This window comes from Onychomys torridus, chromosome 14, assembly GCF_903995425.1.
Source record: "Onychomys torridus chromosome 14, mOncTor1.1, whole genome shotgun sequence".
Taxonomy (NCBI): domain Eukaryota; kingdom Metazoa; phylum Chordata; class Mammalia; order Rodentia; family Cricetidae; genus Onychomys; species Onychomys torridus.
Window position 1 is genome coordinate 38762130 of NC_050456.1, and position 22970 is coordinate 38785099.

General features: G+C 46.9%; 2 protein-coding genes and 1 long non-coding RNA gene across 10 annotated transcripts in view; all 3 read right to left on the bottom strand.

Annotated features, from left to right (window-relative positions):
- The window catches only part of Pygl (glycogen phosphorylase L), a 34011-nt gene extending 32558 nt beyond the window's left edge, over positions 1–1453 (bottom strand). Inside the window, exon 1 of the mRNA XM_036206523.1 lies at positions 954–1453. Coding sequence (XP_036062416.1) covers positions 954–1196 — 243 coding nt within the window. The 5' untranslated portion in view covers positions 1197–1453. The remainder of the gene's footprint in view (positions 1–953) is intronic.
- Positions 1454–3132: 1679 nt separating this feature from the next.
- Positions 3133–8577, bottom strand: LOC118595628. The gene is made up of 3 exons (XR_004946535.1): positions 7169–8577; positions 4102–4292; positions 3133–3475 (listed from the first exon to the last, which is right to left on the bottom strand). It is a non-coding gene; the product is annotated as an uncharacterized LOC118595628 (long non-coding RNA).
- Positions 8578–17976: 9399 nt separating this feature from the next.
- Trim9 (tripartite motif containing 9) overlaps positions 17977–22970 on the bottom strand; it is a 119627-nt gene continuing 114633 nt past the window's right edge. For all 8 annotated transcript variants that reach the window (XM_036205481.1, XM_036205479.1, XM_036205475.1 and 5 more), the window contains 2 exons: positions 21705–21867; positions 17977–19930 (listed from right to left, as the gene is read on the bottom strand). In XM_036205481.1, the coding sequence (XP_036061374.1) occupies positions 19868–19930; positions 21705–21867 (226 nt within the window). In that variant the 3' untranslated portion in view covers positions 17977–19867. The remainder of the gene's footprint in view (positions 19931–21704; positions 21868–22970) is intronic.

Consider the following 22970-nt stretch of genomic DNA (forward strand, 5'->3'; position numbering starts at 1 on the left):
GGGAGTTTATTCCTCTGTCTTAGAAATTCCCACAGTTCTCAGGCACAAACAGTAGAGATAACTTTTCTCGGTGCTTTTACATATTCAAAACGCCTAGTAAGTGTGTATATGCATTTCCTCTTGCCTCCAGGATCTGCTTTCATCTTTTCCAACATAACTCCATAGCCAGCTTTTCTGGCTTCCTCTTCCCAAACATCCACAGTCTGCCTCTTACTCTCCTGTGTACAGACAGAGTCGTCTCTCTACCGGGTCCTCGGTAACCTCCATACTGGTTTTGTTCTCTACTTAGACTGGTCATGATGGGATGGTGTTGCTCCCTCTGCAAGTCCACCACCCCCAGACATAAGGCACTCTGGCCCTTGGCAGGCAGGAGAGCGGGTCCTGAAAGGCAACGTCCCCCACCCACATCTCTGGGGTAGGCCTCTGGGAGGGAGGTGAGTATTTCCACGGGGATATCTGCAGGTAAGTGCCAGGCTTGGCCTGGCTGGTCCTGCAGGAATCAGAAAGTTCAGAAACTTCAGCCTCCACTGCCCAGTTAGGCTGGGCAGCCCTGAGGCCTGGGTGGGGTCACTATTAGAAGAACTCTACACTTCCCTAAACATTAAGCTCCGTGCTTCAAGGCGGGGCTTTTGTATGTGTCGTCCCCCTCCCCCATCCCTACCAGGGGAGGACTGTCAGGGGCCTGGAACCGCGCCTCGCACGTCGTTGCAAAGGAGGCTCCCGGTCCCCCTCTTAGTTAAGTGCCGAGTAAACACTCGGTAAAGTTTGCAAAGTTCACGGGCGAGGGAGGCCCCAGCTCTCGCCCCCCCGCAGGTCTCCGGATCGCACAGCACAGAGGTGCCGGTGGTGCAGCGCTGCGGGAGAGGTGGGACCTGTGCCCTGCCGCCCGCCTAGACTTCGGGACGAAGGAGGGGACAGGTTTGGAGGGAGGACAAACGCCCTCCGCCGGGTACCTTGGGACACTTGTCGTAGTAGTGCTGCTGTGTGCGGATCCAGCGCCCCACCAGGTGGTCGCGCACCGTGTGCGCCAGAGCGAAGAAGTAGTCGCGGGGGGTGGCCACGTTGCGGTCCTTGACCAGCGTGAAATGTAGGTGGCGGTTGAAGCCCTTCTTCAGCTCCGCCACGTTCTCCACGCCCACGATGCCGCGGATGCTGATCTGCCGTCGCTTCTCCTGGTCGGTCAGGGGCTTCGCCATGGTTGCGGGCGGCGGGGACCACAGAGGGGGCGCGGGGCTGCAGGACTGGCCCGGCCCCGTCTGGAGCGAGGCTTTTGAGGATCTCGGTTGTTGGGGATCCACCCCTCGGTGCGGCACCGCCCCTCGCCCGGCTCCCGCCCACCTAGGGCGCCCAGAGCACCCCCGCTCCCCGTGGGGGTGGCATGCGAGCCCCCAGGGCGGCGTCGAGGCTGTGGGCACCGCCTCCCGGCCGCTCCCGGAACCTCGCGGTCACGTAGCGCGCAGAGTCTCCGACCTGTGTAGCGGCGGGGTTGGAGGCCTCGGCTCGACCGCTCACCCAGGTCCCAGCAAAGCCATTGATTGACATTCCTCAGCAGGACGAGGCTCCACAGTAGCTTCCTGGGTCGACGCTGTAGAGTCAGTGTGTGATTTAACCCAGGTTGCCCGGTCTTGCTTCCCAGTCCTTGACATCGCCCCATCTTGGATCCTTAGGGAGCCCAGGTGGCTTTTTATTTATTTTCTGAGGACGCAGGGCTGGGGTTTCTTGACTCCTAGACCCAGGCTGGGGCCACCCGGGCCACAGTTGGTGGCTAGGCGTAAAAGCTTCAGGGTGGGTGGGGGACAGGACAGGACTTCTACTTGAGACCGTTGATTACAGTATGCTTTAATCAAGTGTGTGTGTGTGTGTGTGTGTGTGTGTGTGTGTGTGTGTAACAAGAAAAGGTTACTCATGGAACCAGTTGCTTTATGCTCAGGAGACAAAACAAGCATCCACTGGTCCGCTGGCTGGTGTGCGATCTTTGCACCAGATCCCAATGTGGTGGCGGTCTATACGTGTTTCAGACTTTTTGGAAAGGTAAACACGTGGCATTTTAAGATGTCAGATTCTTTTCCAAAATGTATGCACTGTATGTCTGCACGTGCATGTGTGTCCTTTAGTGCACAGGCATGTAGAGGTTGGATGGCTAACAGAGGTTGGTTCTTTCCTTCTATCACATGGATTCCTGGGGTTGATCACATAACAGCGACCCTTAGCAGCAGGTACCTTTACCTGCTGAGCCATCTAGAGGGTCCACATCTGAGGTCTTTTTCTTCCTTCCTCTTCCCTCCCTCCCTCCCTCTCTCCCTCCTTCCCTCCCTTCCTTCTCCCCTCCTTATTCCCCCCCCCCTCAATTTTTAATCAAAGCTAATTATTTTGAGTAGATGCATGAGTAGGAGTGCAGTTACCCAGTTCAGGCCACATCAGTCCTTTCCCTAAAACTGAAAGTTCTACGCTCTCAGGTCTGGCTACAGATCCCCACCCTCCAGCTTCCAGGCTTTTGGCTCTAGCCTTTGGGACAGACAAAAGCTGAAATGGCTTTATGCAAAGGCTTTGAGGAAAGCATGGCCGTGAGAGACAGGGAAAGGGTTGGATTTGGAAGAGGCCAGAGATACTCTGAGCCGAGAGTGAGTGTGGAGCTCAGTCAGAATGCTCTTCTTAAAGTTCAGCGCCATGTGGTGAAGTCTGAGGGACACCTGAATGAGAAGGTCCTTTGGCAGATTGCAAAACCTCACAGTTTTGTTAAAAATCAGGTTGACGTCTTTGAACACTGTGATAATGAGTCTTCAATGTGAACGTGACTAGATTTGGAATAGCTGAGTACGCAGGCCCACCTCTGGGTATGGGATGGTGTTTTCAGAGATGGAAGGGAGACCTGCTTTGAGTATGGTGGGCATCACCACATGGGTGAGGAGACAGGGACAGGAGACAGTGACAGAGCCCCAGTGCTCACCTTTGTCTGCCTCCTGGTTGTGGGTGTGATGTGGCCACCCTCTCATGCCACCACCACCATGACTGCCAGGCTGCCATGGACTACATCTAAGCTGTCCACATGTCGGAAGATTCCAAAGGCAAAGGCAACTTTCTAGTTTTATTCAGGATGTTGTTGTTCTCGCTCCCCTGTCTACCAAAGGGTTGCTCGTAGGGAGCAAAGATAACAATGGCTGTATTATTTTCTTGGTTTGGTGTCTAATCATTGAGCCCACCTCATACCCCCATTTGAACATCTCTTCTACCCGGAGAAAAGCAATTGGATGCCAAAATGTTCCAGCTATGGAGTGTGAGGAGTAACCATGCCACCAACCATGTGAAAGCAGATGTGACTGGGCTGTGGAGATAACTTAGGAGGGAAGGTGCCCGCCATGCATGTGAAGATCTGAGGTGGAGCCCCAGAACACAGAAAAGTCAGGCAGTGTAGAGCTGAGGAGGTGGAGACAGAAGATCCCTCGTATACTTGACGATTCTAGGATCCTGAGAGAACCTGTCTTAGAAAAACAAAAACAAACATCACACACACACACACACACACAAAGGTCAGTACCTGAAGAACAGTACTCAAAGTAACTTTGACCTACACACACACACACACACACACACACACACACACACACAAAAGAGGACATGATCATGATCATAGCAGGTGACACCAAGTTCTCTGCAGACTGGACCTTACGTGACAGCCACCCTCTTCTAACTGTTCCTTTAGACTCTTGAAAACGTCTTTAGCATCGGTGAATCTATTTTTATAGACAGCAGGGTTGGCCTCTAGCCCTCTTTAGGTTTCCACACTAAATTTGCAGTTAGTACCATTGCTTGGCATTTGGGAAATTGATTATTTCCCAGTTAAAGTTCTGTTACAGACTTTGTTTTCTAACTTCTATGTTAAAGTAAATTTGTATCCAGAAAAACCATGTAGGTTTGTATGGGGGGGGGGGGGGAGTGTCTCTGTGTGTGTGTGTGTGTGGTACTGACACATGTTATTTAAGAACCAAGGTGGGCTCCAGTTCCCTTCCAAACCTACCATCTATTCCTTGTGTCCTAGGCTAGGAATCCAGGACTGTGAGGGTTAACTTACTGGACCAAGAAGATGAATCTTAAAGAACTCACCTTTAGGCCTTTCCCGGGCAGAAACTATGGCTTCCTAAAAGGGCAGCAGCTCTAAGTCGCCCACAAGCTCGTAGCACTGACAAAGACCTTGTATTACACCCTCTTCTTCATGGCTTCTCCCACTGCCGTCATGAAAAGGCTTCTGTGAATGGCTGAACCACTTGTCCAGACCTCAGAGGACACGTTGCCCACTGTCAGAAGAGAACCATGGGAACCTGTGTTGGGTCAGGTCTTCAGAGATGCAGGCATTGGGGACAGGATTAGACCTGCATGGCTCTCATAAGGCAAATGCCTGTGGGAGAGCTGGCCAGGAGGGAAGCAGGCTATCCATATGAGTGTGACCCCAGGAAGGAGAAAGGGAGGGAATAGACCTAGGCTTGTCCCACACTACTGAGTCCCAGGAAGATCCCCCAAGGCCACAGGGCATTTCTGAGGCTAGTCAGCTGTCTGTCAGAGGCGTGTTTGGACTGTGCTGGGCCATTGGTGTGCAGCCTGGGAAGCCCCGCCTCTGTGCAAACACTATGCAGAGGGCCAGGCTTTCTAGAGCCCCAGGGTGGGGGCGGGGGTGGGGGGGAGGTTCTACCCACTGTAGCAGGTGACTGAGAAGCTCATCCCCAAAGAGAGAAGATAAATAATGATAACTTGATATAACCATTGCTCAAAGCAGGGTTATATGCCATATTCAGAGCCACCAAAACTACAAAGAAGTTTTTTTTTTTTGTTTTTTTTTTTTAACATGGACTCTGGCTAGACCCTGTTTCTGATTCTCTTAGATAATGTCTCACATTGCGGCTTATGCTGGCCTGAAACTCATAAAGACCTCCTGCCTCAGCCTCTCTGGGGATGACAGGCCTGAGTCACCACATCATACTCTTCCGGTTAGATTTCCAGTTTACCTTACTTCTCAGGATCCCTTCCGCAGTGCAGTGGGGGCAATTTCTGCCTTTCCCCCACCTCTAGGAATGAGGGAACGGAGCCTTAGGAGTTCTCAGGTTTGCTCAAGATCACCTCAGAAACCGATTGTAGAGGTTTCACACCCTTGAGCATAGATGCTGGCCTGAAGCACCCTTGGGATTTAAGGGAGCCAGAGCGCTGACTGCACCTCAGCTAACCCGTGTCCTCTGCTCACTCGGGCTGCTCTGTGCTCTTGATTGACCTCTTGACCTGCTTTTTAATTAGTTCTGGAGCCCAGGGAAAAGGCCCAGAGTGGCCTCACATGCAGGTCACATGGCCAGCCGAGAAGGACAACGTAACATCAGAGCTGTGCTTTATGCTCAGTGAACAGAAGTTAGGGCATTTTTAATCCATGGATTTAATGTATCAATCTGACAGCCAACAATCCTATCCAGACCCTGCTGTCTTAAACTTTTAGAATGACTGATAAACAGCTCTGGTGGTGGCGCTGGTTACCGTGTGGAAAGGTCATGGTCACGACAGAATCCAATGTTAGTTTTCAGAGCTTTATTAGGAGGGAAAGAGGAGGGGGGAGAGGAGAGCCAGGCCTGGAGAGAGAGAAAGGTGGTGGGGTCGGGAGAGAGGGGAGCAGAGCAGAGCAGGGAAGGAGTGGGGTCTGTGTCCAGCTTTTTAAGGAGCAGATTGTGTGACCATGTGTAATAGTCACCAGCACACACTGATGATGTAAGACACAGGACCTTTTGCTTAACTCCTAGACTGCACATGTGCAGTCACGCAGCTGGAGTAAGGGTAGAATTCTAACCGAGAGCCTAGGTTTATTAGACAGATGGCTGCCCAAATCCCCTTCTCTGTCACTGGCCATGACAGTGACCAGTAGCTGTTACACTTGAGTGTATCTGTTTTTCTTGGAGCAAGCCCTACTTCCTGGAGCTTGCATTTCCTGTCATATTTGATTAGCTCGGTAGTACAGTAGCCAACCTTGTCAGGAGTGGTCCAGTGGAAGTTCCACAAAAGCCGGAGAGATGTACAACCTGTCCCTCAAATCATGGATGGTTTTAAGATGTCAGTACAAAATTTGGTGACCCCAGAGAATCGGGGTTTCAATGTCAGATGATGTAAAATCAGGAAATGCTGTGGCCTTCTTATTCCTCAAGACAGCTTAGTTTGGAAAAGAGAAGGGTGGCCCAGTGCCAGGAAATGCTAAATGTGTTACTGAGATGTAAACTTGCCCTTTGGAACATGAAATAGTGTTCATTTTCTCCCAATAGTTTGTTTTTTTCTGTTTCCCTTGAGGAGCTATGTTAGCAGGGTGGGGGTGGGTGTTTACTGTCTGTGAGGAAGGCATGAGCTTCCCAGGTTGGAAATGCAAGCTAATCTGTGCTGGGAGGTTGGGGTGAGATGACATTGGACTATTTCACTGTTTTTGGATTGAAGAGCCTGGAGTCTGCTTAGAGAAGACTCACCAGGAAGTCTGGGCATAGCAGAGAACCCAGGGACTGAACACCACATCCTGGAAAGAGCTGGAGCAGTGTAGAACCCCAGGCATAGAACCCCAGGCAGGAAGTGGCTTCTTGGAGGGCCTCCTCAGTCTGGTGTTAGATGTGTTTACAAGGACCACCTCCCTGGTCCCTAGGAAGGTATGGGGGTAGCCATTGGCTGAAAATTAGTTCAGTGGGTCTCCAAAGGGAGAGGTACAAGGTTCAGAGGCTTCCCAGCCATTCCTTCTAGCCTTGAATACTTGGTTCCAGGGAACCTTGCTAAAGGGTCTGTAGTTGAGTGGACTGATCATGTTATCCCTTACTGGAGGGCAAATGTGTGTGTGTGTGTGTGTGTGTGTGTGTGTGTGTGTGTGTGTGTGTGTGTATCTCACTGCATGTCATGCACAGCTCAATTACATGCATGGTTTGGCTTTACTGTTTGCTTACCTATGAATACAACAAGATTTGGGCTTCAGAAAAACCAAACCAACCAACCAAACAAGTGAAACCCCTAAAACCTCACTTAACCATTTAAGGGGAATGAATGGGAAGATTGAGTCTTGAAAAATTGTACCATAAGACATGAACAAACCCTGACCAGGGAAGGGAGTGGAAAGTGTGGTAAGCACACGGTTTCCACAGACCGCTGTGATGCAACATGTTCAAGAGCTGACCTTCCCATTCCGCTGTCTCGGGACCTTGGTGAAAGCAAACTGCCCTTGGCAGCCACATCTTGACCGGCTCTTTGCTCTCAACTGATTGCGCACAGGAGACTCCCAGGGCTAGGGACGCAGCTCAGGGATAGAGCACTCATCTGCCATGTGCAGGTCCTGTGGATCTCCCCCAGCACCACAAGGAAACAAATAAAACAACATCAATTAAAAACAGAAGCAGAGAGACTCCTGCCTAACCCATGTTGGTGTGTAGGACCTTGCTCCATGGAGAGAGCAAATCTAAAGACTTAAAAAAACCTCACATTCATAAATGCCAAGTATTTAATCCCTCTGATTTGTTTATCTTTAAAGCCTTAACAGTAAAGTGCTTAGCTATGGAAGGGTAATCTTTCTTAGCTTAAAAGCTATTTTAAAAAATCAAGACAGAAAATAGCTTCCTTTTAATATTTTCAAGGTCAAGTCTGAGAGTCTGAAGGCTTATTCCCTGCACTAGCACAGGACTTCTTTGCATATCTTGCCTTAGGTGGATTACAGATCTGGTACTTCCCCATCTTTCTTACACTTAGATGCAATGCATATGCTGATGAGGACCATGCTCACTTTACAGTCTGACCTGGGTACGGCTTCCCTAAGGTCACATCCCATCCAGGATGAAAGGAGATCCGGAAGTTTTGATCAGCTGGAAATACCAACAAAGCAGTCACTGAGTGAACGTCCACTGTCTGTGAAGCTCTGTGCTCACTGCGAAGCAACCAAAAAGGTCAGGTCTAGATCTCTATCAAGAGCTGTAAGACTGAAGCACCACATTCCCAACAAATAGAGGATAGACCATCAGAAAATGCTAACGCAAACAAACACAAACAGACGGATACAATGAGGAGTCCAGACCTGAAGTCCGGCTGCAGGAAGGAAAGAGCATCTTGGATCTGCTTAGAAGAGAAATGATAACGTTTCTTTTATTTCCTCCCTCTTGAATGGCGCCCAGTCACTAATCACAGTGCATTTCCAGTGTAAGATAAAAACCGGAGGCTGCCCTCAACTCCGAGTTTTCACCAGATGTTGTTTTAGATTTTTGACGAAATGGTTACCCAATCTTTTCTGTGTTTGTGAGCTGCAGAGGTGGCCTGAGACCAGCAGGTGGAGGACTTTGTCCCTTGAACACACCACATGCACCCGGGCTTCAGCAGGATGTGGCTGTAATTTTAATCACAGCTTGCTTTCTTTGTTCTGGAAATTCACGCCTCCAAACAACCAGAGAAAATGACCCAGAAGATGAGAAACAAAGCTTTATTATTTTTATCACTCTACCCAGAGCATAAAGTAGATAGTAGTTTCTCTCTCTCTCAAAATCTTAGAGACAAATATATTGAAATCTAACGAAACAATTTATTCTAATGCAGAGCATTGGGGGGGAATTAATTAAAAATAGGAATTCAATATTGTTACATTAGATTTAGGAAATGCTCAAATTTGATGTCTTGGATCCCTGACCCCTCCACCCCCCCCCCCCCCTCCTCCATTTTGGCTGACAGGATTAGCGTATTAGGAGTAAAGGAGGACTCTGCTGGTGTCTAGTACAGGCTTCTAGCCTGGGCACATCTGGGAACTGGCTAGCCGGTTAGAATGACATCATTGTGATCGGGAGAGTGGAGTCCTGGGGAGAGATGTCAGGTTCCACCCATTGCTGGCTGTAAGAGCTGTGGGTGGTTGTAGTCGGCTCAGAAGCTTCTCTGGTGAGAACTCACCCTCAGGGCAGGAGTCTGATGATTAGCCTGCTCAGGAGGAGGTTTTAGTTGTCAGGAGAGCCCTAATTCTGATTGTGGCAGTTTCTTGATTCTGTTCCCTGGCTCCGCTGCCCAGAAGCCAGTGTGCCCCAGGGCTGTGGCGGGCAGCCGGCCAACACCGAGAGACCTTTCCCACGGGGTTTTATAACAAATACTTGGACCCCACAAGCCCTGTTTTACCTTCTGTCGTGGGAACAAGGGAGTCGGCCTCTTGTACCACCTTCGGGTACAGCTTAAAGAAGAGCCCCGCAAACTGGGGGCCCAGGGTCTGGGCATTGCAGCAGAGTGGGGGCTTATGGGGACACCTTCTGGAGACTCCTGGAAATGCAGGGTATTGTACTTGGAAATTTGTCGGAAGTGGGAACAAGACTTGGTGACGTGTGCTGGATTAAATGGGGTGTCTTCAGCTTCACATTCATGGACACTTAATAAATATACATTCCACATATGTAATACATAATATATCACACATGTGTTAAATATCGCATATATTAACATTTAGTTTAATAGGTGGATCGAAATAAGTGGTATTTCCCTTGATGTATAATTCTTTGAAAACCCTCTTTTGGGAGGTAATTCATATCAACAAAGCCCCTTGGCAGACAGATGTAAAATCTTAAGTTTGTGTCACAGTATTTATAGGTGAATAACTCATTAACTCTAAGTTTTGCCGCCTACTAGTCACTGTCTCTTCCACAGACAAGTGCTACCCTGATCTCCAGTGCTGCAAACGACCTTTTCAGAGACAGGTCTTCTGCTCCAGGCTGGCCTCTGACTCACTGCAATCCCCCTCCTTCTGCCTCTGAGCGCCAGGATCGGGGCACAAGCCACCAAGCCTGGTGCAAATGACTTTTTATGCCTGTTTTTATTTTTGTATAAATGGAATCTTGTAGTATGTCTCTGTTCATCTGACTTAATTTATTCAGTATTATGTGTGCAAGTTTTGTTTCCTGTCAAATTCACATGCTTTTGTTTTATCGTGTAGTTTTCCAGTACATACATGTGGTACTGTCTTACTCTGCCTTAGTCCCTGTTCTATTCCTGGGAAGAGACACCATGACCACAGCAACTTTTACAAACGAAAACATTCAATTGAGGCTGGCTTACAGTTCAGAGGGTTAGGCCTTTTTTGCCATGACAGGAAACACGGTGGCGTGCAGGCAGACACGGTGCTGGAGAAGTCGCTGAGAGGTTCTACATCCAGTTAGGCAGGTGTCAGAATGTGAACTGTGAGCCACTAGGCCCAGCTTGAGCTTCTGAGACCTCCAAGCCCACCCCCTAGTGACACACTTCCTCCAACAAAGCCACACCTTCTCCAGCTGGGCCACACCTCTTAATAGTGCCACTCTCTATGGGACTGTGGGGGCCATTTTTATTCAAACCACCACACTGTTGTTAGACATTTCAGTTGTGTGGTGGTTAGTTTTAAATGTCAACTTGATGCCAAAGATGCAGGCTTCCGGGCACACCTATGAGGGATTGTCTAGAGTAGTGGTTCTCAACCTGTGGGTTGCAACCCCCTTGGGGTACATATCAGATATCCTGCCTAGCAAACATTAATTTATATTACAATTCATAGCAGCAGCAAAATTACAGTGATGAAGTAGCAACAAAATAATTTTGCAGCTGGGAGTCACCACAACATGAAGAACTATATTAAAGGGTTGAAACATTAGAAAGGTTGAGAACCACTGTTCTAGATAAGGATTAGGAATCCTCCCTGCCACCCCCAAAAGGAAATGGTAATTTCCTCCAGGAATCTCAAAGCACCAGCTAGATGGGAAGCTTGTTTCCTAGAGAAAGGTTTCGCATAACTTGTTAGATCACCTGAGACTGAAAACCAGTCAATGATGGGTCAGTGGTAGGTGGGCCCACACTTTGATCGGGACTGCTTGGATGAGCACGTCCTTGGCTGTTTAAACTTTGCTCTCATTTCCAACCCTGACACTAGACTTGAAGCTTCAATGGACCTCCTTGTTCCTCTTCCCAATGTGGTCGTGTTGGGTGAATCTCCTTTATTCATCTTCCCACCTTTAATTTGGCTCTTTTAATTGGCTTATTAAGGATCGGTGGCCGAACATGAGTTGTGGCACAGGCTGTGACCCCCAAGTCTGATAACATGAATTCATTGCTCTCTTCTTTTGTCTGTGGATGCAATGTGACCATTTATCTCACACCCCTATGGCTGTGATCTCCCTCCCAAGGACTGTAACCTGGGACTGTGAGTTAAAACAAACCCTTGCCGGAGACATGTTACATCTACTGTGGATTATTAGCAAAGTTGTCATGAATGCTTTAGCGCATGTTTTTATTCCACACATGCATTTATTTCTTTGAGGACTGTAGTTGCTAGATCTGATATAGTTTAATGAGTTTTTCAAAATCATCTCTTGTGGGGGAAAATGTAGTTTGGTGTTATGATCCGGGTGTGATTTGAATGTGTCCCTCAAAGGCTCATGTGCCAGGAAAGCTTGGTCCTCCATGCAGTGGAGGTAAAGCAGAGGAACCTGTAAAAGGCGGGGCTGGTGGGTGGCAGCTAGGTTATTAAGGACACCGCCCTTGGAAAAGATTAGTTCTCTCGGGACCCAGGTTAGTTCCTGGAAGGGTGAGTTCTTGTATAAAAAAGGCAAGCCTGGTCTCTGAACCCCTCTTGCTTCTTTTCTGGCCATAGGAGAGCTTTCTTGCTTGAGCCCTTACTACGATGTGAGATAGCCATGGGGCCCTACATAAGAGCTGCACACGTGGGACTGCCTAGTTTGGGCCATCAAGCTTCCTAACCTGAGCAGACTAACTTTTTAAAATTTGTAAGGACCCGAGCTCAGGCATTTTGTGATTGCAGCAGCAAACTCACTAAGACATTTTGGTTCAGCTACACAGTCTTCTGATGGAAAGGAATTAAAACCCGAAAAGAAGAAAGGAGTATGACCAAGAGACTCGAAAGAAGAAGCGAGTGTTATTTAGAATAGCTGCATGATAACAATTTTTTTTGTATTTACCAGTGTTGAATCCTCATCAATCCTAAGTTATTCTCAGTGATAACAATTTAAATACCTAGTTGCACATTTAAATTATAAAAGAAAACTGGTAGGTTAGTTCTATATATTTTCCAGTATACGACTGCTTACTTGTTCTGGGCATATGCACTGTGTCTTTTCTTTTTTATGTTGCATCATGATGGAGTGTGTGTGTGTGTGTGTGTGTGTGTGTGTGTGTGTGTGTGTGATCTATGCTGCATGTATGGAGGAGTGTCTTCCTCTATTGCTCTCTAACTTATTTTTTGAGACAGAGTCTCTCACTGAACCTGCCTGTCTCTACCCCTGTCTGCACTACTGGGGTTACAGGTGCATGCCACACACCTAGCTCTTTATTTGGTGGTAGAGACCCAGACTCATCTCTTCCTGCTTATGCAACCATCACTTTATCCTTGAGCTATCTTCCCAGAGTCATGAGTGGCATTTAGGACGTGAGGTCATTAGCTATCAGTACACACCACACAACAGAAGTGTCAGACGGATGGAATGACAGCTTCCTGCTCTGCTATTTGTGTAAAAGCACAGGTGATCACAACTGCCTCCAAGTGCACTTCATTCACTCAGTCCTCACCTAGGAGCCTTTTGGCTTTTTTTTTTGGCTACTAAAACTGCCAGAGGAACGTGCAGAACCACAGACTCTCAAACTGCTTTGCATCTCAGAATGTGTGTGTGTGTGTGTGTGTGTGTGTGTGTGTGTGTGTGTTCGTGTGAATTCAGGTGCTCTTGCATGTGTGTGGAGGTGAGAGAACAGCCTTGGGCACTGTTCTTCAAGACCCCCTTTTTTTTGAGACAGGGTGTTTGGTTGGCTTGAAGCTTGCTGATCAGTGTGGGCTAGCTGGCCAGTGAGCCCCAGATCTCCCTGTCTCTGTAGCCTCAGTTCTGGCATGACAAGTGTGATGCCTAGCTTTTTTTTTTTTTTTCTTTTTCTTTTTAACATGGATTCTGGGGCTTGAATTCATGCCCTGCTGCTTGTGTAGTATATACTGCTTTTCCAACTAAGTACTCCCTAGCTCTGGCTTTAATCTCACAGGAGATTTCAGGGGCCTGCAGAGGCTGAGCACCAAAGTTTGTTTGTTTGTTTGTTTTCCTTTATTTTTTTGAGGGGTTGTTCATCGTGTATCCCAGATTGGCCTCACATTTATGATCTCTCTGCCTCAGTCTTTCAAGTGCTGGTATTAGAGCCACAGACCACACAGTCCAGTTGATAAAATGTGTCTTCATTGGAAAGATGCTAACTACAAAAAACAATTGAAAAAAACAAGTGTCCTTTGCATCTGGGAAATAATGACGTACAGGAGTGTGGAGGAAGTTTCAGACCGTGACAGTGTGACACTGGGGTAGACAAGATCTGTGGGAGAACCAGTGTTCCTCAGTTTCTCGATTTTATCGTTTCTTTGAATGAATGCTTCTACTAGTAATATGACCCAGTGGTTATTAAGTTTCCTGTTGGTACTTTTGGAGACATGGATGAATGAAGCCTCCTGCCTGAGACTTCTAGAAGCTTAGGGGAAACAAATAAAAGCTGTGTGAAATGCATTTGAATTTGTCACCAGCATCCTGTAGCCTGCTGCTTCCGTTGGGCCCCTGGTTTGACATCTTGATGTCTCCAGGGCAGGTCCTTAGGGCTTTGTCTGATTTACTGAGATTCCATCTTCAAGACACACTGAGCAGATGCTTCCATGCTCCGAACATCAGGGGAAGTGTCCTCTGAGATGGAATGATGGACAGCTAGCTTACCAGAGCATATGTGTCTGTTGAAGGTGAAAACTGCCTTTTCCTTCTGTTTGTTTAGAGACAGGGTTTATATGTGTGGCCCTGGCTGTCCTGGAATCCACTTTGTAGACCAGGCTGGCCTCCAACTCAGAGATTCACCTGCCTCTCCTCTCAAGTGCTGGGATTAAAGGCATGTGTCGTCAAACCCAGCTGTATTTTCATTCTTGGTCTGAGTTAAAATCTTGATGTGGAATTTGACTGTGGCATTGGAGTTCAGCTCTCCTTCAGAAGAGTTGAGGACTGATTTAGTTCAGATGAAGACATTTTTTATATCTTTCCGCTGTGCCTAGATTAAGCTTGCAGATTCTGCAAAACCTATCACATCTGCCAAATGCTAGTGCTGAAACCAACCTTGGAGAAATTATAATTAACCTTCACCTACCCCTCATGATCAGCTCCTGAGGCCGGAGTCTTCCTTCACATCAGCAGCTGTGCTGCTCATAGACCTCCAGGACAATGTGCTGAGAGTCCCTGTGAATCAGTACCACAGCAGAGCCTGGTTACAAACTCATTAACGACTCCGTTCACTGCACAGTCTGGGAACAGAGCACACGGCAGGTCATAGAGAGTACCACATCCTGCGGTCAGTTTGGTAAAGTGCTGGCATAAGAACACAGAGGCAAATTCAATGAATCTGTGGTTAATTAAAGAATTAAAGAAGAAAACACAAGACTATGATTTATGGGCAGGAGTATCAAAAGAGGGCTTAAAATGTAAACCAGAGAGAAAAGTTGGGAAGAACTTTTAGAAAATCAAGACATCTCTTGCATAAAATATTTGATGGAAGTTTAAGCTTCCTTGAGAAAGATCATATAAATATTTGGATTCTCTTCCTGTATGTTATGTTACAGTCTTTTTCTTCCTTCCTTTGTAGCTCTTTGTAGACCAGGCTGTCCTTGAATTTATAGAGATCTGCCTGCCTCTGCCTCCCAAGTGCTGGGATTAAAAGCATGGCCACCACCATCACCGCCTGGCTAAGGTTTTCAATATTTTATATTTGACACCTTAATATCCTGAATGTTCTATGGTAAAGAATATGGTTTTTATTTCTAATTAACCAAGTTCTAAATTTTTTAAAAATTATTTGTTTACTTATTTAAAGGGTACACATATGAATGAACACACCATGGTGCCAGCACTGATGTCAGAGAACAGTTTGTGGAGTTAGCTCTTTCTCCTTCCACTATGTGGGTCCTAGGGATCGAACTCAGGACATCAGGCTTAGTGGCAAATCCTTATCTGCTGAGTCATACCCCCATCTTAGTTTACTGATTTCTGAATAATATTTTTCACCATTTTGAAATAATCTTTATCTCCTCTTTTGTGCTTCCTTGTCCAAAATACATGAAAATTTCATTAATTTTTTTAAAGTTATGCTGAAGTTGTTGGGAATTATTATACTCTTCTGATTACTGTTGTAAAAACTCCCTCGGGTACATATTTTGTCAGAATATGGTGGTAAAAGTCATTACTGACACTCAGTTGAGATCTTGCTAATCATTAAGAGCTTTGAAGCATTTATTACGAGATGTCAGCAAACATCTATTCACTCCATATAAGGCATGAAGGAAACAATTCCAACCAAGTCCAGCCTGGTGATGCAGTGAGTTTACTGGAGTTACTTACAAGAGCGTAGATGGTTCAAAGGCAGCCACATCACTGAAAAGCCAAGACGGAGTCCTGACTTGGGAAAACTGCATCCAGGCAGACTTTGGAGTTGCAAGAAGCCTGGCCAGTGAGAGAATCTTGACTCTCTGGCAACTGTTCGCTGCCTGTATAGTCACACTGAGTCTCAGACCGGCTTTGGGAATGTTTGCTTCAACGTTCTTGGACTTGCCAGTTTTGTTTATTCGAGTCTTATGAACACCTTGCTCCTTCTAGGAGGGAGGATGTTTCAGTTTGCTATAGAATAGCCCGGCACCCTCTTGAATGTTGTAGATCACATCATTTGATTAAACCCTCAAAACAATCGTGTACTTTAGGGATGTGGACGCTGTGGGTGAGTGTCTTCACTTGCCGGGGCACACACAGCCCACATGGTAGGAACCAGAACAGAGACATGCACCACCAGCTGCTGCATTCTGCTAGCAGACTCCCTGCTCTCGGGTCCTCTGAGGGTGCAGAGATTAGAGGCTACTTAAGAATTCATTTTCATGTTTGACCTGTCTTTCATCTTACCGCTCAGAGCATGTTCTCATGCTTCTCCTCGCTGTGTGCCCCATTCCCTGTGTAGACACGTCGGCCTCCTCCTTGTTAGTCAAAGCTTCATCTCTGGTTTTCGTCACTTGTGACCAACCAGTGTGAAAACATCGAATTGAACTTCCGGAAACAAACAGTTTTTACGTTTTAAATGGTTTGGCCTGGGCATGGTTGTGTGTGCCTGTAAACCCAACACTCTAGAAGCCGAGGCAGGAGGATCTTTGCAAGATCAAGATCAGCCTGGTCTACAGAGTGAGTTTCAGGCCAGCCAGGGCAATATAGTGAAATGCTATCTTAAAAAGCAAAGAGAATGGAATATGCCCTCTGAACGGTGTGCTAAAATCATGGGCCATTCTGATGCATCCTCCCCATGAGGCATCCCTTTGCTCAGGCTATCCCACGGGGGATTTTACCTGCTCCATTTGCCCATTACTCACCTAGGAGCTGCCATAGATGGTCAGACCCATTGTCTCAATGTATTGCAGTCCTTCTGTTCAAGTAGCCTTGATTTTACTTAGTGTTGGCAGGGTACAGAGGTTGCTTTGTTCACGCATATCCAGCACCCCAAATTCCATGTTTGCCCCCTCCCCAAGCTAGTTCTTCAGACACATGAATGGTATAGGTAGTCTCAGTTAAGGAGGGTACGTTGCAAGATCTGTGACTGTCAAATCCCAGGCTTGGTAGAATTAGCTACAATGTATATAGTTGTCTCTAGTGTGTCGTCCATACAGGCTGTAAGGTGGTGTGATCTGAGAACTTATTTGTTTAATTACTATAGTTCCCTATATTCTAATCAGAAGTCTGGATATGATAGCAACCCCCCTCTCTATCTGTGAGGTGAGTATATGGGTGAAGGATAGATGCATACATTAGAGGCAGAAGGAAGGACACCGTTTCCAGAAAATAGAGTGATTGATGGCGAGTCATTTCATCATTTCAGTGAGAAAACACTGCGAACAGAAAGTCCATTAACCTTAGCACCAGAGAAGAATAAAGAGGAGCTAATGGGGTTCATTAAGTAGTGAGGGGAAAGAAAGCCTGGCAGGGATTAGGGGACAAATAAAGGGAGCAGAGAAAAGTGCCCCACTGGGGGGCAAGGAAAAGACCAGACAGAAACCAGCCAGACAGGCGGCAGCTGCTGGCTGTGTGCCTCGTGCTACTCTGGGAAATAGCAACACAAGATCAGTGACTTTTACATTGTGTGTGTGTGTGTGTGTGTGTGTGTGTGTGTGTGTGTGTGTACATGTGTGTGCAGGTACATGTGTGCATGTGTACACACCTGTGTGGAGGCCAGAGAACACCTTCAGGAATCGTTTTCCCAGGTGCCATCCACCTATTTTCTATTTATTTGTTTGTTTGTTTATTTATTTATTGATTTGAGATGGGTCTTTTAGTGGCTTAGAACTTGCAAAACAGGCTAAAGCAGATGGCCAGCGAGCCCCAGGGCACCTGCTGTCTCCACCTCCCCAATGCCAGGATTACAGAGGAACCACTAGGCTGTTTTGCTTGTCTTCTGGAGACTGAACTCAGGTTCAGTAAGCACTTGATTGGCTCAGAAATCACTTCAGTCCCCTGCTTCTCTTTTAATAAGAAACAAAGATGGTTCACTGAAAAGGGCTAATGAAAATGAAAGGTGATCAGTAGTGTTGCTATTACATGAACACGATTGTGTTATTCAACCATTTAAAAAAGTTGCAGGAGCCAGGGACACTCTCTGATATTCTGCAGGACAAGTTTGTGGCCATCTGAGAAGCAGATGTATAAAGAGATTTATTAATGTAAAATCTCGTGTGTGGAGGCACATACCAAAGCATTCCAAATGTGCACACTTCATAGCAAGGTCAGCTTAGGGGGTGTGTAAAACATAGCCATGCTCTCATGGAAATGCATGGAGAGCACTCTCCTTCAAGATCTCTGGGAACTTTCTGGTCACAATTTGCTAGATGCATACTACCCTGATAAGGGTGAATGGTGCTCCCCAAATATGTGCAAACTTAGAAAGAACTCCTCTGGAGACATCTTTCTCTCTCATAAAAACCCTTTATTGGCATACCAGGAATGACAGTTTTTTTTTTTTTTTTCTAGTACAGTAACTGTATGCATCTATAGTTGTAGTTAGTGTAAACTATTTGTTACAAGTCCCTAGAACTCTAACCAGCGGGGTGGATTTAATAAAGAGAGTAACTAGCGGCCCAGCCATCGAGTCTCATTGGAGCGTAAATCGAAGATCAAATGTGTGTTGTCCTGCAACAGTGTTCTGTAGCCACGAGAACCCGAGACAGACACAGACAGGATAGCACCCATTCAATAAATTAGGTTCTAACTAGAAAAACATCCCAACGACAGATGATCTAGAAGCACGAGAGTAGAGAGTGAGCTATTTACATAGATACCTCTTTGCCAAAGCACTGTCAGCTTGCCCATCCCACCTCTGTGGGCCCACCCTTCTTCTAGTGGGTTTCTTGGCTCAGTGGAAAGTATTTAGGCAACTAATCAGAAGCTTGTTTCCCAGGTCCTGCATTCTCTAGGACTTCCTGTCACCCTAAAGCAGTCAGCATGAATAGTCTGCAGTTAATCCCAGGAGTGACCTCCACGATCACGCTTTCCCAAACCCGATTTGGGCTTCCTTAGAAAATCAGGCCATAACAGTGGTGAGTGGATGGATTCTCATTTGTAACAGGCACAGAGAGGATACATGGAGATGGTGTTTTTGTCCTGAGAATGTAAATGTTGTGGTCTGCAATTGAGGAGCCCTAGTACCGTGACTGGGTCCTGTGCCCTCTGGTCATTTTGTTTGTAACATTCTTTCTGTTTATTTGTTTGTTTGTTTGTTTTTAAGGCTTGTTATGACTGCAGCATTAAGGAGTAACAATGCTGACGCCATTTCCGCCAAAGAAGGGCTCTGTGATGAGTGGCAGCAGAGACCATAGCAAAGAGAGTGCAGTGGAAAAAGCGTTGGGTTGGTACATGTCTAGGGTGATGGCCGGAGTGCATGGGTTCAGCATCAATCTAAGGATTTGTCAATGACATCTTCTTTGACTCTTGACTGTGTCCTTTTTGGTACTCAGAACAACTTTGAAGTTATTTGTTTGCTTCGTTCTCCTTCCGGAATATAAGTTCCAGGAAGGGAGACTGGTCATCTTTTCCCTCGTCCTTCCCCAGTGTCTAGACTACAGAACTCTAGTGTCTTGGACAGTGCCTGGTCCATAGTATTCTTAATTAAAAACTTGTATTAACTAAATGAATCAAGTCATTGAGTCCCCTGGCCTGCTCAATGTCCAGAGCCTAGCTGAACAGTCCACACCCTGCTGTGAACTTGTGTAGCTGATATATTTGTGCTTCAGGGTGTAGTAAGATTTCTGGATGCCAGGGGCACTCTGCCCACCTCCCAAGAGGCAGCCTTGAAGACCTGACGTTGCTTGACAAGAAACTGGCCAAGAACAATCTAGGAGTCCAATGGCAAACTCTAAATTCAACCTCTTCCCTACCTGCTCTCCTACAACATCTTTCTTGACCAAAAGCCTAAGTAAAAAAATTCCTAGGGGAATTTTCTCTTGGCAGTGCCAGTTAGGTAGGTAAGCTGGCAAAACATAATCAGAAAAGAAACAAAATGAACTCAATCTACATTTAGTAAAGACAAACACCCTAAATGAAAGAAAAGCAACATGTGAAAGTGGAAACAAAGAGAAATGGTGGGCTGCCAGGTCCTCTGTGGGTTAGGACGTGTGGATGAGGACGGGAGCTCTGGTGAAGTGATGCAGAGGCTGATGGGAAGGGTGGAGCTGGGGGGGCGAAGATGGCGGAGGACCAGCTTTTCTCCTTCTCTGTCTTCTGCCAACTCCGCGTCTGCCGAGGCTGGTGGCTCCACTGGTGTCCCTCTCAGGGACAGCGAGTGCCTCCACAGCACACCCTTAGGCTATGGAAGCTCTGCTGGAGTAGAAGTCGGGGACGGGAAGCCCAGTGTGGAGCGTGACCTGGGGAAGGAGACTGTGAGCTATGCAGGATGCTGTGCTTAGGTTCGTCTAGTCACAGTGAGGTTTGTGGGCCCTCAACTCAATATGGGCCCACTCAATACCCACTTCTTTTAAAGTATTCTGGGGGGACTGCGTTTCTTATGGCTGAAGACAAGACACTCATCTGCAGGTAGTGAAGCCTTTGGCCTACACGCAGTGATCACTGCCCAAGCCTAGGGACAAAGAACATACTAGCTTGTTCATGATTTCCAGCTGTGGACAAGCTTTCTTTTTGGGACTGAACGAAGGACTCTAGAAGAAGAAACACAGGCACTTATGTTATTGTGCCAATTTCTAGTCAACCTCAAACTACGTTGAATATCATCTATGGGAAAAGACTAGAAGCGTTTCATGAGCATCGCCACGTTTTCCTTCTTGTCTATACCATTCCTGTCAAGAGTCTGTCTAAAGATGCTAGAACATCCTTAAAAGCCTGAAGCATGACTAGCGGGACGGTCTTTGGGAGGGAAATGGCTGAAAAGGTGGAACACTTTGAAGGAGCTTTTCTTAGATTCACTTCTACAGTGGTTTAAACTTTCTGGTTTCTGATGTGCAGACTGGCTTCTGAAGAGTTAGATTCCAGCCCCTCAGATAGTCCCACCTACTTGCAGGAAGCCGGAAGGCAGGTGTTGCTGGGTTGTAAGCAGTTTGACTGCATATGCTAATAGGCAGTAATTAATGTAGAAGCGTTTCAGGGCTGTGGTTGCGCGTGGGGCATGAATCCTCTACAGGGTTTTGATTTTCAAGTCCTATTTTAAGGCTGGGGAGGTTTACATCGAGTATTGAGAGGACCAACTCGGGAGGGCTGTGAGGCCCTGGATTCTGACAGTGGTCGGCTGGGCACCCCCACACTCCTTGCAAGCACTGAGACCTCCCTCCACTGCTCCCTGCCCTGACCTACTAGCCTCTGTGCCTACCCAAAGCCCCTTATGCCCTAGAAGCTTGTACGTTTGGGCTATGTCTTCTGTTTGGCAAACTCTATCCAGCCTGCTACCTTTCACCCTTCAGGATCCAGCTCAGCAGTGACCACAATGAACCAGCCCTCTGACCACCTTGCTTAAGGCAGTGGCTGTTCAGCACATCCCCAGCACTGGTGATTCCCCTGACCTTACTCTGACTCTCTAATGTACCTTTTAAGTAATGCCATTGTGGATATCACTTAATATCTGTAACCAGAATATAAATTTAGGGAGGGTAAGATCTGTATCTTTTTCTTTCCAACTGATGGATATCAAATATTTACAACAGAGCCTGGCTTGTTAAAGGGACCCTGTAGATATCTGTTAAGTAAAGGAGTGAGAAGAAGCTGCTGTTTTTTATCTACAGAAAAGTACAAGTAAGTGACTCCTGCTTCCCAGCCAACAGCGAAGGCAGAGGGAACGAGAGGAGCCATTCCCACCTTCTGGTAAGGGTCTAATGTTTGCTTTCCTTGGGCATGCCTGGTGCTCCCCAGGAATCATCTCCGTGGCTTTCCTGCCAGTCTGTTGAAGTCATTCAATCCTATTTAGAGATAAAACTAGAGCAAAGCGTGGATAGACAGGGCAGACAAGGCTTGTGTTTCCTATGGGTGGTTAACTAGACCGTGGCAAGGACATGGAAAAAGAAAGGTCTGCCAGTGGCCCTCTTGGGGCTGTGGGGGATTTTACTGCCTTGGAAGCAGCAACTTGAGCAAGCCACCCTTAGTCACCGGGGGTGGTGTGGGTATGGGTGTGGGTGTGGGTGGGGTTGTGCTCACCTGCACATTCCTGTTGAGGCTCACAGCAGGAAAGAACAGGCCCTCCACGTTCTCAAATGCAATGGGACCTTGCTGCTCATTGTTGATGAAGAATGTCAATGTCTTTCTGTTTAGGTCCAGGAGGACGCCGATGGTGGCCCCTTTTGTGATCCCCCCTTCAGTTCTGTGGGAAAAGGAAAAAATGGAGTCTCTTCAGGCTGGTGCCATTCTTAAATCTCCCTTTTTTGGTTTGTTGAACCATTCTTTATTTTTGCTTTTGATATTTGGCCCCGGGGATTGACCCTAGGGCCTCATGTATGGTAGGCCTGCCACTGGTTTTATCCCCAGTTCTCTTTGTACTTTTTATTTTGAGACGGGGTCTTACCAAATTGTCCAGGCTAGCCTTGAACTTCTACCACAGCCTAGGCAAGCCTTAAACTTGCGATCCTCCCGACTGCCGCAAGTTCCCGAGTAGCTGGGACTATAGACCTGTCCCACCAGAATTTTGTAACCTGTTTACATTTACCCACCTTGCTCAGCTCTTTTTGCAAATATTTTTGCTCTGAGAAACCCTTTTCACATAAAATTTAAAGCCTTAGATACACTGTATACTATTTATATTTGGTGTATCCATGCTTTACATAGGAAAATGTGATTTAGATTTTTTTTTGCTCCCCCAAATTCCCACTCCCCTATGGAGACAGCCACCCCTCATGACTGTCGCTTGTTTACTGTGCCTTGCTGAGAGTGAGCTGGTACACATGGAACCTCTACTACTGAGCTATGGCAGAAGGAAACCGAACAAGAAGCCTGGGCCAATGTAGCCTTCCAGCTGCTACAGCACATCAGCTCTGTGGCACACTTTGCAGAAATGGCGTGAATTTAACAGCATTTCATACAAAATGATGTAATCTGAAAGTCAAAATAAACGAGCATTTAGGTGGCATCCAGAACACGTGCATGGGCTACTGGACTCAGCACCCGTCTGTTTCCCACTAGGTGGTGAAACGCACTCTGGAACGATGCTAATCTTTTGGCATGTTGAATTTGAAAGAAGACATCAGAGTCTCTCTGTAAAATGACGGCATTGAAGGAGATGCTCCCCTGAGACACAGTTATACTACACGGAACGTGGTGATTTTCAGAAATCCAAGTGCAAACGTCATCTTACAAGGAACTATGTCTTCTGCTGCGGTTGACCGTTCCGCAGGACGTTTAGCTAGGGATGGCCACAGCTCTCTTCCCTCCCCAGTTTTAGACCTAGCAAAACTGACCTTCCTCTCAGCA